Source organism: Natrix helvetica, assembly GCF_964273705.1.
Source record: "Natrix helvetica genome assembly, chromosome: Z".
Classification (NCBI taxonomy): Eukaryota; Metazoa; Chordata; class Lepidosauria; order Squamata; family Natricidae; genus Natrix; species Natrix helvetica.
In genome coordinates this window covers 45,072,572-45,086,448 of record NC_138554.1, presented here as the reverse complement: position 1 = coordinate 45,086,448, position 13,877 = coordinate 45,072,572, and the positions used below count along the sequence as shown (strand labels likewise).

The following is a 13,877-nucleotide window of genomic DNA, read 5'->3' as shown; positions in this document are numbered from 1 at the left end:
TTCACAGAAGTTACCATGTGTAATATTTTAATGAATTTTCTATAACATGAGAAGAATTCATCTGTTTACTAAGGGCATAATCAGCGATGACCAGTTTCTAATCAGTGTACAAGATTTATTTTTAATTTTGTGATATTTTTCAGATTACTTTTTTATTGCTGTGAGTTTGATTCTCCCTCTTTTCTCTCTATCTTGGGCAAGGAGTCTATTGGTCTTTTTTAATCCTCTTCCTACAGGAAAAACACAAATTCAGTCAGTGGAGCCATACACCAAGCAACAACTCAATAACATGTCATTTGCTGAGATTATTATGGGTTACAAGATCATGGATGCCACCAACATCCTGGTTTCCCCACTTGTTTATTTGTACCCTGATATTCCTAAGGAAGAGGCCTTTGGAAAATACTGCCGTCCTGAAAGCCAGGAGCATCCTGAAGCCACTGACCCAGGTAGTTGTTGACTTTCTGTGCTGTTCCCCCCCCCCCTCCCAAGATTACCGTAGGTACGTTGCAGTCCTAAACTCCTTTGCAAGCTCTTGGATTCCTCTTCAACCATAGCCATAGAACACTGGAGGCATAGTTTCCAGCTTCCTGTCATACATAAATACTATTAGTGCACACCATAAATAATGTATAAATTATGTCTAGAGAAAGAGAGAGAGAGAGGAAGAATGCCTCCAAAAGTGCCTCCTAAAACCCAATGGGAAAAGAAAAACTTTTGAGCTTCCCTAGATGTGCCATACAATATATTATCATTCCATTAGGTGGCCAAAAGCATTAAATAGGTACCCTGGCTGCTGAAAGGATGCTTACATTTGCAAAAAGGTCCCATGGAAATTGGACCTCGGAAAAAGATTCTTAAGTATTACTGTCATTCTTTGGTTTTGGGTGGAAGGATATCTTCTTGGAGAACTATATGTAATCTTACATGCAGTATTTAATGTGATTTACTATATATGATTTATAGTGATTTATAGTGATTTATAGTGATTTATTTATATAAATATGATAACTGAAGATGGACTCTTTAACCTTTGAAGCAAGTCATAGTCTACTCACTACAGTAAATCTTCAAATTGAACAACTCATGATTTCCTTATGGAAATTTTCCATTTTCCATTTTCTTGGCATAGCAGTGGTTTATCGTTGCATTCTCAGATGGTCTTTCATACAAGTATTAAAACAGGCCCTGACTTTCTTTGGTTTCCATTTCAAACAAATCAGTAAATCTGTATGTTACCTTGAAGGCATCCAGGACACTTTCTACTCACTACATTTGGTTTTCTCTCTCTAAAAAAAAAGCTGATTTAATTTAGGATTTCTCAACAAAATCTTTATATTATATATAGAAGTGAATGCCCTGTCAGCCACTTATACAAACCAGAAAATTTGCTATGGGGTCTTTTCTAATTTAATCTGGTGCTGTTGGTGGCTCTTATTGGTTGGTTAAAAACAAACACGGGGGTGGGGGTGGGGGATGAAAAGGCAATTTAAAAATAAGCCTTTAGCATTCTTGTCTGTTTTTGTTACACCCAAAGCTGCTTTGCAAATCCAATCATATGCGAAGGCAAGAATATCTAAATTTAGCATTTCCATTAAACTAAGTTTAAATGTACCTACAGGTAAATAAAGGACTGTCAATTAAGACAACACAATTCACAGCACCTAAATCCTGGGGTAATTCTCTATTTGCTTTCTCCTCATATACCTATCTCCACATCTTTTTATTGAAACATAACAAACAAAAATGCAATTGGAATAGGAGACCCTTTTTGCATTTTAAGATATACAAACTAACATATTTTTCTCTTGTCCACAAACAGGCGCTGCTCCGTATCTGAAGACTAAGTTCATCTGTGTAACTCCGTAAGTCTGGTTTCTTCACTAGGACCCATGGATTATATCAAGCAATTACATATTTGTTTATATCATTCTCCCCAGTTATTTGTGCTTCAGCCCAATCAAAGAATCTCTAAGGGCCCCCTCACCCACACAGCCAGCCAAGACACTGAGAGCAAACAGCCCGCTTTACTAGCACTGATGGTGTTACCTAGTTAGGGTAATGAAATATCTGCCAGAAAACAAGTAAGCTCAGAGAGCACCAAGGACCCCTCATTTCAACCCTGAGCTGTAAATATTCTCCTTTATTGGTATTTGCGCTTCAATTATCAATGGTTTTTATCCCAAAATAGATAATATATAGATAAAAAGTACAGGTGGCCCTCAACATATGACCACAATTGAGCCCAAAAGCTCTATTATTAATCAAGGTGGTAGTTAAGTGATTTCCCCCCCTGCATTTTACAGCCTTTCTTATCACAGTGGTTTAAGTGAATTATTGCAATTATTAAGTTAGTGACATAGTTGTTAAGTGAATCTGGCTTTCCCATTGACTTGCTTGCCTGAAGGTTGCAAAAGATGGCCATGACACCCAGGAGATTGCAACCATCATAAATATGATTCAGTTACCCAACATCTGAATTTTGATAATGTGATCATGGAAATGCCTCATGTAAAAAACATAAATCAGTGCCCTTGTAACTTCGAACTGCCACTAAATGAATGGTAAGTTGAGGACTACCTGCAGCAGAAGGAAGAGTGGGTGTTAATTGCCTCGCCTCCTAGCAACATCCCTTGCTTCTGCTGTACAGATTAGAGAAGTAATTGCACAGAAATTTCTTAATTAAGCTGTATGCAACTTGCCTCTATATAAAGCCATTTTTGTAGACCTTTCCCCTAATTGTGCTGCTAAAATCCAATCGCACTCAGCTAGATTACAACAATCCATTGTAAAATGGGTATTTTAAAACTTTTGATAAAGACAAAATAAAACAAAATAATCGCAAAAGAGAAGAGGAAACATTTGTGTGTGTATGATAGAGTTAGTGGTGACTCCAAATTTCTCTTCTTGCCTCTGTTGTAATGAACGAAAAGTAACAAGCCCCCTTTGAGTCCAGTTTCATTTCTGGTGAATTCATAGTTACCTCTGGAATATAATATGCAAATAGATTACTGCTTCATTTTTCCAGTATATTTTTCAGCTTCCCAAAGCCCTGGGAGGTCTCCCAACAAGTGCTTAAAAGACCAATCCCTGCTCACCTTCTTAGCTCAAACAGCCATTTGCTGAGAGCACATTATAGCACCCTCACCATTCTACTAATGCCTTCTCCAGTCTATCTCAAAGGTATCTAGTATGTGCATGAATGTCTCTGGAAGAGCCATGTCCGACCAGATCTTACACAGCTTCTAACTTTTGTGTCTTCTTGCTAACCCCTCTTCTCCCCCCCCCACCTTTTCAGAACAACCTGCAGTAGCACTATTGAACTACCCATGTCTCCCCGCACACTTGAATCCCTGATCCATTTTGGCAGTAATGGTGAAGGAGCTGATGGAAATGCCAGCGGGCAGTTTGGTGAGTGCATGGCTTATAGTTCAATTGTCTGTGGTGGAAGGATAGTACTTTGTTCCTGCTGCTTTTGTAGTTAGGCAGTTATGCGAAGCAGGCTGGGATATTCTTAATTATCCAACTATCATTTAAACCAGAAGGAGGCAGCATTGTGTCTTCCAGATTTTTGACACTTCAGCTTAAATACTGCACACTTTTTTATTATGTACTTAGTTGCTTCTGTATTTCACTCAACAAACCATGATTGTTGACAGCGTGTTCCAACCACTTTTGCAAACCAGAATTTAATCTCAGTTTAATCTCAAAGGACTGTTTAAATGTAGTTTCTCTATTCACAGAAAATGGGTAAATAAACTTATAAAATAAAACATCTCCACTTGCCCAAATATAAACACTTGTTTATCATTTCCCAAACCATAGGAAAGATATATATTTGCTTGAGGTGGGGTTAAATGGAAGTCCCACAATTGATTAAAAGGATTCTTGCTTAATTTTTATCAAAAGTTTGGGTCAAGTGATAAAGTGAAATGCCCTGTTAATGAAGAGACAGGAAGGACAGACTAAAAGTAAAGTGAGAACAAAATATCACATGAGGGAATGTCAGGAACAGATGTGTTCTAGAGTCTTACGTTTTCATATTCTAGAATGAATGAGACAGAAGATAAAATGAAACTTGTGGAACAGAAACATCAATGAAATTTTAATGAAAGAATGAAAGAATAGCAGCCCATAGCCCTCACAGATGTTTAATATTGAAAGATGAGAAACTACAAAGAGGAAAGATATGGGTGCTGGCAGAACACTCTGCAAGAATAAAAAACAGTGGCAGGTTGGCCAAAATAAAATTAATAAAATGCAAAGAGCAGCTTCATTTAATAAGGCAGCGGAAACAACTCTTGAATGCAACATCTGGTAGACTAGATTTCATCTGGCCTTTAAATACTAAGTCTGCTGAGCGTGAATATATTTGCAATGTGAAATTGGATTGCATTTCTCTCCTTCTGTATCTCTTGCAGAGTCCTTGCAGGTGTTCGACATGGAGATGACTGCTGAATGTGCCAATTCACCCATGTGATCACCTTTTGTAAACAGCTCGCCATTTTTGGCTTCCTGGCATCAAACATTTACCCCTCTTACAGCATCATGAAGCTCAGACATCTCTGCTCTGCCTCAACAGGAGACATTTGATTGAGGGTCCTCCTTTAAGTGCACCACTGCTGGAGCTTCTTGCCTGATCTCAAGACAGTTGGAGGGAAGAAATTATGTTTAACTTTAGCTGTTTTTTTTCCCATGCAATATTTTCCATTTTGTATACTGGTTATTAATATGAGAGAAGATTTTGTTCTAGTGTTTAACTAGATCAAGTGTTCCTCCTCAACAGTGCTTTTTGGTCTTCTGCACATTTTTACTGCATGGCACAAAAAGCTATTTCTGAAATGCTACCCTCTTAAGTGTTCTATCCAGAAATAAAGCAGTTGAAATTGACAGGCAGGAGTCTGTTCAAGTAGCCGAGGGAGAGGAAAGGATATAGGAAAGGACACTTCTTAAAAATGAGTGTGTGCTTTTTTCTTTTCTTTTTCAAAACAATGTACTTTCTGTTCCTTGCTTTTGAACCTTCTGTGATTATCAATATATCTTAATAGAACAGTCCTGCAAAGTAAGGGTTAGAAAAATAGCCAATAGTATGAGCACTTGGGCATCTTGAGCTTTGATGCTCCTATCAAGGACTTTAGAACATTCCAACTAGATAGACTGCTAATACTCAAGATTGCAGCATAAACCCCAGTGGAAACAGTATTTGAACCTCAGACATTCAACTGAAAAGTCAGTTCTCCCTCCACTTCCTTTCACCCAAAACTTTTGATCATGGGGAAATGTTTTACTGTCTATAGATTAAGGCATTAGATTGAGATAATGGGACAAAAATGAATTGATATTTCAGTGTTAGATTCCATCACAAAATTGTTGTCAACAAGTAGTTCGTTACTTTTATTATTATTTATTGCACTTTTATTTACTTTACCTAAAAGGACCTAGGACAGCATTCATCCTTAAAAAGGAAGGGTGGGTTTTCCCTCGAGCAAAATTAAGAGGTGAATCTTGCTGCTGAACATTGACTGTCCCATAATCATCCAAATTTTATGGCTGAGTGGAATTTAAATCTGGTCTACAGGACAGATGCCCATGTGTCTTAGCCTCTGTGCTCTATTTCAAATACTATATTAGTAACCGACAACAGCTATTTAAAGTAGTTAAAAAGATATGGTTATTAGTATTTTTTCCTCTCCCTCCATAAGCTATATTGTTTAAAACTACCCCTTTAAAAGGCAATATTTTAACATTCAAACTGTTTGTTGCTCATTCATTTCTGTCAGCATTGTTGGTCCGCTCCTTGTGGCCCCCTTCTCATGTGGCTTTTTAAAATTTAGCCCCAGCTGGAGCCAATGTTACTCAGTTGCTGCTTGGCTATTATAGTTTCTCCATTGTATGAATTGGAGGTTTCTAATGCTGAAGACACCACTCTAATCTCACTGTGGTTCAGTGGAGTTGAAAAGTGGCTATACAAGAAGATGATGGTAAAATAAGTTTTTTTTTTCCAGTCATTAGAACAACTATGCTTTCCAGATGGGCTGGACTTCAACTTTCTGGTTCAAAGTGATGAAGTTCAACTGATCTGGAAAGCATTAATTTAAGGAAGAGTGATTCAGAGGCATTGCTTTGCAACATTCACACAGAAAATTGAATCATTGCTCGCTTTGATCATGGTTTGCTGAATAAGCTACTGTAACTGCGCAAGCCAAATCCAAACATAGTTAGTGTAGTGTTTGAACCCAGCCATTTGCTAAATAAAGAGAAAGAAGATTTTCTAGTCCAAACTGTACTTTTTCCCTGCAGCTGGTTAGGCAACCTGCAACTGTGTTGTAACCACAGTCTGGATAATGAGAGTTGTAATCCTGCCTAGCCTTTTTCTCCACTTTGCAGCCACAGCAGTCTTTTAGGAAGAGAATAATGATCTCCAGTCGTGCTAATCTAGAATTGTTCCAGTGCTAAGCTGCTGTTGTCTTTCCTAGTCAAGTTGTTTTTGCGCCATTTATTTCCCTTCTCAAATTGTTCAGTGTTTTCTTTTTTTTCTTTTTTTTCTTTCTTTTTTTTTGCTGTAGTAAGTTGCTTTTGAAGAACATAGCCATTTTAATTCCTTTGTATATTTCATTGCTGGTTCTACAAGCTTCAGTTTTCTCATAAATAAATTCCGCTACTTTATTTCTCTGTTGGAGTCAATACTTTGTCCGTTTATAAATAGCTTATGATCCAAAGAAAGTCATATGATTGGTATGCACAATAATGAAATTGGCCTACAAAAGAGAAGAAACTTTATATAATCAAATGACAGCCGAGAATAAATATATTTTTTTCCTATTGGAACCAAAATCATAATAACATTTGGATGTTTTGCTTCCCAGGATGAAGTAAAGCCACATTTAAATATTTCTGATTTGAAGTATCACTTTTTAAGGATCACATACTCACAAACTGACAAACAGGAATAGCAATAGCACTTAGACTTTTATACTGCTTCATAGTGCTTTTACAGCCCTCTCTAAGCGGTTTTACAGAGTCAGGATATTGCCCCCAACAATCTGGGTCCTCATTTTACCCACCTCGGAAGGATGGAAGGCTGAGTCAACCTTGAGTGAGATTTGAACTGCCGAACTGCAGTTAGCAGTCAGCTGAAGTAGCCTGCAGTACTGCACTCTAACCACTGCGCCACATTAGCTCTGTGTAGATTTGGTAACTAGTAACTTGGTAACTAATATGTGTAGACTTGGTAACTAGAATGTCAGGAAATAAGTCCTATCCAGAAATATTGAAAGAATTATGTCTAGTTTGGGGAAGTGTAGGTTAGAGATGACATGATAGGATTTTTAAAATCCTATGTGACTAGACTGCCTTGTTCTCTTACTTCAGAGGATGGGATCAGGAAAGAAAAAGGTATGAAATTACACATTGTGCTGAGCCATGTTTAATTCAACTATATTTTTTAACAAGCCACAATGGCTGGTTCACAAATAGTGTCACAAAGATGAAGACATTTCCATAAGCATTTCTCAAGTTTTCCAGGAGTAAAAGTAGATGTGAAGTTTGATTCAACAACAGAATGAAAACAAAGAAAAAGTGATGATCTTCCTCTCCCTTTTTTTTATAGCAAGCAAGCAGGCGTGTAAATAAGCAGGTCCCTGCCATCACTTCACAGAGCTATTTATGGATGGTCTCATAATATCACTGATCCCCTGTACTAGAAATGACAGAAAGAAATGCTGCCTGAGTTGAGGTTTCTACTAGAAGTTGAAGGGCCAAGTTATGGTTCTGATTTAAATTCAAGATACATATATTGGAAAGATGTCCACTGTCAACTTTAGTGGGTTACCAAGGCCAGTGGCTGAACTGGAAACATCAATCTGTGTTGGCTGTGGATGCTAAAACCTATAGTCCAATGAACCTAAAAAGTCTTGGGGGAGGTTTCCTTTAATGGATCATGCTCTAAAAGACTAAGGTGGAAACTGAGTTATAATTTAAAATACCTTTGTGCATCTTGACAGAGGATGCTGGGTTTTGTAAACTTTGTAAAAGACCATGAGGAGTCAGGTCAATTAAATTCTGTTGGTTGCTTCCAGTTTAACATATGTGTTTAAATGGCATAGACACCAACCATAATTCATAAAAATGTCACAAAACAAATATGAAGTTTTACATCCTACTGAGTGCACGTCTACTATAACCACATACTATCAGCTAAAGAAAGTTTACAATAAAGGAGATGGTGGCAAATGATCTGGAACAGGGGTCTCCAACCTTGGCAACTTTAAGACTTGTGGACTTAAACTCCCAGAATTCCTTAGCCAGCTTTGCTGGCTGAAGAATTGTGGGAGTTGAAATCCACAAAGTGCCAAGGTTGGAGACGCCTGATCTGGAATGAGGGCATGGGACAGAGAAACCAAGGAGGAATATTTTGTACTTAAAGCCAAAAACTTACCCCTGGTGCTTTAAAAAAAAAATTCTGGCAGAGATTCTGTAACTTTAAAAGAGCTGGACAGCCAGAAATAGCACATACTATGATCATTGGTGTAGCAATGTAGTTATGGAATGCTTTATCTACGTTGACTATATTAAAAGCCTTACAAACTCACTTTACATGACATATGAGTAAAGTGGACAGTTGAAAACAGTAGAACTGCACATAGAAGCTTATAATTTGAATGCCAGAGGCACCAGAACAAATGGGTTGTTAAGAAAGTGAGATTTCCCTCCAGTAGAATACAGCGTATGAGTTCAGAGAGACAGCCATATCATTTTCTTGGCCACCATATGAAGTAATTAGTGCTTTCTCTTGTGTGTTTTTTCTTTTAACTTCATTCTGGTATACAATGCTAAAAATCTTCGCTAGTCTCCCATCCAGATAATATCCTGATCTAACCCTACATAATTTTTAACATGAGTCAAGATTGGCAAGTTGGTTATTGTTTAAAAAGGATAAAATTTGAGGCCAAGTACCTGCTTCTGGTTTTGGGAAATACTGGCATTTTAACAGGTCTCTCTGCCCTCAAATGGAATTGCTAACATTGCAACATTTAAAACTGAGTCAAAATAACTTTTTAAAAAACCTACCAAGATTTAGCAACTAATTCTGCAAAGTATGATTTTATGGGAGAGAAAAAAAATTAAATTTAAATAAATGGATTTAAGTAGGCCATGGCTTTCAATAAAATATAGTGGAGAGATATCCTAAGAATCAGAAGAAAATCTCTTCACCTTTACTCCAATCTGGGCCAAGTTAGAGTAGTCAGCAAAACTGCAAGCATGAAGATGCAATCTGGCTGGAACAGGCTTTCGTCCTTGCTATAATCACAATCCATATTAAGAGTGACTTGGTAACCTACCACTTGCATCAAAATAAACTAAAATAAATTCTTGTTCCAAAGCAGAGAGCGCCTGATTTGGGTCAGTACAAGGACAAAAGATTTAAAGCTTGTCTAATCTGCCCAGATATTTTATTTTTAAATGCCTGTAAGATAAGTGATACAATAATTGGAAAAGGAATGAGACTGCATTTTGATAGATCCTGTTTCTGAAAAGGCCAAGGCTAGTAAAGGAGTTCCATTCCTTTTTGACCTCAACGAACAAGATAGATATGTGCAGGCGGAACTGACCATTTACACAGTACCACAGAGCTCTTGAACTTTGATCAATTATGGTGAAATCTGGAATGGCACTGGTTTTTTTAAAAAAAATTAATCAAAAATTAAAAAGTGCTGATCTATACATTTACAATGAATAAGTCTGTATTAATCGGATGAAATTTCACATGCAAATTGAGGCATGTGTGAATGCAGCCATCTGTGCCTGTTTTAGATGTGGGCAGGCAAATCCACCACCCCAAACTGGCCACTGTCTCTACAATACTTCAGAAACATCTCCAAATTGCATGCCTCTTTATTTGTGAAGAATATTGTTGTAAATGGGCTAAATCCTTAGTTTGCTGTCATTTCATCAAAGAAAATGTTATCAATTTGAATTGTTAAAGGTTTGTTGGCTGTATGTGGCTCCAATACTAATATTTATTCTTATGGGGACATTTACCAATCTTTCACTTTGGTCTCCATCCAATTGCGGCTTAAAATCTCATTAACCAAGAGGACTTAGTCATCTTTTTCTCCGTATTATTCATTATTCTTAAAAGAAAAGCACAAATTGTAAAACAGTAACAATGTCTGCTAATATACAAATTAGGCATCTGTATTCCCTCTCCCAAATTTATATAATTTATTTACTCATTCATTGATTTTGCTTTATAAGATGATGGGTTTTATATACAATTAAATTGAACATTAAAACTGCAGTCTGTAAATGGCACACAGGAATGACCAAAAATAAAAAACTCCCAACAAAGTAAACATTAATATAATCTTGCTCATTGACTGTCCTGTAACATAAAGTGAAATATTTAAAAATACCCCACCTCTAGATGAGATGGGCAGCACACAAATCTAATAAATATTTAACAGGTCTTTCTGCCCTCAAATGGAATTGCTAACATTACAACATTTAAAACTCTGCCAATATAACTTTAAAAAAAAACTGATTTAGCAATTCTGAAAAAGTGTGATTTTGATGGGAGAGAGAAAAAGAATTAAAAATTTTAAAGCCAAGGCTTTCAATAAAATACACTGGAGAAATGTCCTAAGAATTGGAGAAATCAGAAAAAAATCCCTTCATCTTTACTTTATAAATAAATAAATAATTTGAAAATGACAGCACAGAGAAGATTTCCTGGAGAGAAGTCTCTCGTGAGTGTGGAAGAACTAACTGCCAGTGATTCAGCCCTGTGCAAGATGGAGTCCCTTGGTTAAGCAGCTCTTTCATTCCAAGTAGAAATCCAAACTTGGATTTCAGGACAAACTTGTTTCTACTAACCCTCAGGAAGCAGCTTGGCTTACAACTTCCCTGCCAGTTTCCCCCATTGACTTCCTGGGGAAGCAAGGAGGAAATATTGCAAATGGCGATCACATATTTGCAGGGCAGTGCAACAGCCATGTTTGGGCACAGCTGGAGTACCCAAACTCTTTCCCTATCTTTTTGCAGGACTTCTGTCTCTCCACAGTACATCAGAAATATGAATTAGACTCAGGTTAACCACATGGTTAAACACTATACTATAGAAACTTCCAGGAAGTATAATTCAGAGGCCCTGTTCAAATGGAAGCCTAGAGTTACCATATATGCACTATAATCATAGAGTACCCAGATTTTCCTGAAATGTGAATATCTATCCATCTTTCAAATAGTCACCAGCTTGAATTGTACCAAGCCACAACAGTTGCTCTGCTGTGGACATAACTTGAGGCATGCATATTTCTGCAACACTTACTTTATACCGGTTTGAAGTAATTGTGAGGATGTGTGTGTGTGTTTATGTGTGTGTGTGTTTATATGTGTGCGTGAAAAATACATATACACAACACACACACACACACATGTATGTATGTGAGTCCCTTTTGGGAGAGGGGGCGGTCTAGAAGTGCTAATTAAATTAAATTAAATTAAATTAAATGTACTGTATGTATGTATGTATGTATGTATGTATGTATGTATCACATATTTTGTATCTGTGTGTGCCTTTGTATTAGTATGGACACCTGATGATTGTCTGCATTAATTCTTGCAGTTTTCTTAGCAAGAATTTTTGAAGTGCTTTGCCGTTGCCTTCACCTTAGGAGTGAGAGAATGACTTGTCCAAAGTCATCCAATTAGCTTCATTTCATAGTTTTCTGGTTCTAGCTTTAGGACTATTCGAAAAGCTAATACTTTATATATAAAAACATTAAGAGCATATCTTATGATTCTTGATGAATGTCTTTTTTGTCTTTTATTCCTTTAATGTACACTGAGAGCATATGCACCAAAAACAAATTCCTTGTGGGTCCAATGACACTTGGCCACTAAAGAATTCTATTCTATCCTATCCTATCCTATTCTATTTTGAATATATTAGATTGAGCTCCCCTTTGAAAATTTGGGGCCATCTGGCCCCATTTTGCTGGAAGCGTTAAATGACAAGATGGATTCACGAGGTCTTATGAGTTTCTCTCACTAACTTTCATGATTTGGGGAAGGGATGTATCTCTTGATTTCATCCAACACATCTCACCATATTACACAATTCTCTTTACTGAGCAGGGATTGGAGAAGAGTTTGGCAAGGGCAATGTGACAAAAATGAAATGGGCCACGTATTCCCAACTATTTACCAACCACTGTTTCTGACCTTACATATGACCAGAACAGGTTGCAGGATAACAATTTCACAAGTACAGAAGGCCAAAAGGTATAAGCTTATTCAGCAATGGCTATTGGATCTTGTCCATGAAAACAGATACACCAGTTACAATATTGGATGGTTACAATACTTAAAAATAAAAATGTCATGTATCAATTTCTTGTTTGTTTAATGTATGATTTTGTCTTATAAGATTAAGCTTTACATTTGTTGCACACACAAAGACATTTTGTTTAGTACATAGTCTCAAAAAAGGGTGAAAATCTGACTGCATCTTATACACTGAATACAGCATTTTTTGCCTCCCGAAACCCCACCCCCTTGGCAAAAATGGCCGTGCATAACCTTTAGGAGATTTCCTGAGTGCTCCTAGGGGCTAGGGAGGGCAAAAATGAGCAAAAAATGGGCTGTTTTTTGTTCGTTTTTGCCCCTGCAGCCTCCAAGAGCACTCTTAAAGCCTCCTAAAGGCTATGCATGCCCTTTTTTTGACATAAAATGGGACCGTTTTTGTGAAAAACGGGCTGTTTTTGGGAGGTCTGCAGAGTGCAAAAACAGGTTTTTTTCCCTTCAAAATCTTGATGCGGTGCGTCTTATACTCCGAAAAATACAGGAGTCACTGCTTTTATTATATTGTAGCAAAAGGCCTACAATGTCCATAGCTAAGGACGTGGAGAAGTTTTCATACAGTTTTCGTGGCAACATTATCAGAAGTGATTTGCCATTGCTTTCTTCCTATGGCTAAGAGAGAGAAAGATTGGTCCAAGTTCACCCAACTTTGTTCTTAAGGCAGAAGTAGAACTCTCAGTTGTTGGTTTTTAGCCTGGCAATTTAACCATAAATCTGACTTTCTACAAGTGAATTAGTCTGATATAAGTATCTAATTATGCTTATACATTAGAGATGGGTTGTGGTTGCTCCAGGTTCGGCTCACTTCTTCTAAACTGGTAGTGGTAGCAGTGGGAGGCTTTGTTCACCAGCCTGGATGAGGCTTCGCCCACCCGCTTGGATGCTACTGCGCATTCGTGCGCACAAGCATGAACGAACCGGTAGTAAACCGGTTAGCAACCCACCACTATGTACATCTATACATAAATCTCAGTTCTACAAATGCAAATCCCAATTAGCTGGAATCAGAGTAGTGCCTGAATTATGGCATCGTGTTTGTAGAGGTGGTATCAATCATTGATGAAACCAGATCACATTTTTAGCTTCTCTATCAGGAACCTTGCAAACCTTTTGTTGAAAGATTTGGTGTATTGAAAGTTATCTTTTCTATTTGTGTTGAATCTTGGATGACTCATAGCTAATGACCACCACTCTCTTTCTTTCTTCCTGTTGGAATAGTATTTACTGGTACACAGTTAAGAAAATGAGCATAATTTTGAATAGTGTGAGAAAAGGGATAGCAAAGGTTACCTTGGCAACCGTATAAGCTATCTGACCGGGGAAGAAACTGAATGAATGTCTATTAGGCAGCTTGAAGTGAAAAGCAGAATGGAAAACACACTTCTGTGATACCTCTTTTCTTGACTTGATATTGGAAACAATTATGTTGGCTGGGGATGACAGGAGTTGTTACTGAGGGAAAACTGGTAGATTTAGGGATCATTTGCACATCTGCTTCCTCACTAACTATTTCT

At 37.4% G+C, this 13,877-nt stretch overlaps 1 protein-coding gene across 2 annotated transcripts in view; it reads left to right on the top strand.

The window, feature by feature from the left end:
- STAT3 (signal transducer and activator of transcription 3) overlaps positions 1 to 6,666 on the top strand; it is a 62,210-nt gene extending 55,544 nt beyond the window's left edge. Inside the window, exons 21-24 of one of the 2 annotated variants that reach the window (XM_081933693.1) lie at positions 237 to 449; positions 1,823 to 1,865; positions 3,299 to 3,411; positions 4,422 to 6,666. In XM_081933693.1, the coding sequence (XP_081789819.1) occupies positions 237 to 449; positions 1,823 to 1,865; positions 3,299 to 3,411; positions 4,422 to 4,480 (428 nt within the window). In that variant the 3' untranslated portion in view covers positions 4,481 to 6,666. Of the gene's footprint in view, positions 1 to 236; positions 453 to 1,822; positions 1,866 to 3,298; positions 3,412 to 4,421 lie in introns of both variants that reach the window. The other variant, XM_081933692.1, reaches the window with a different exon arrangement.
- Positions 6,667 to 13,877: the final 7,211 nt, after the last annotated feature.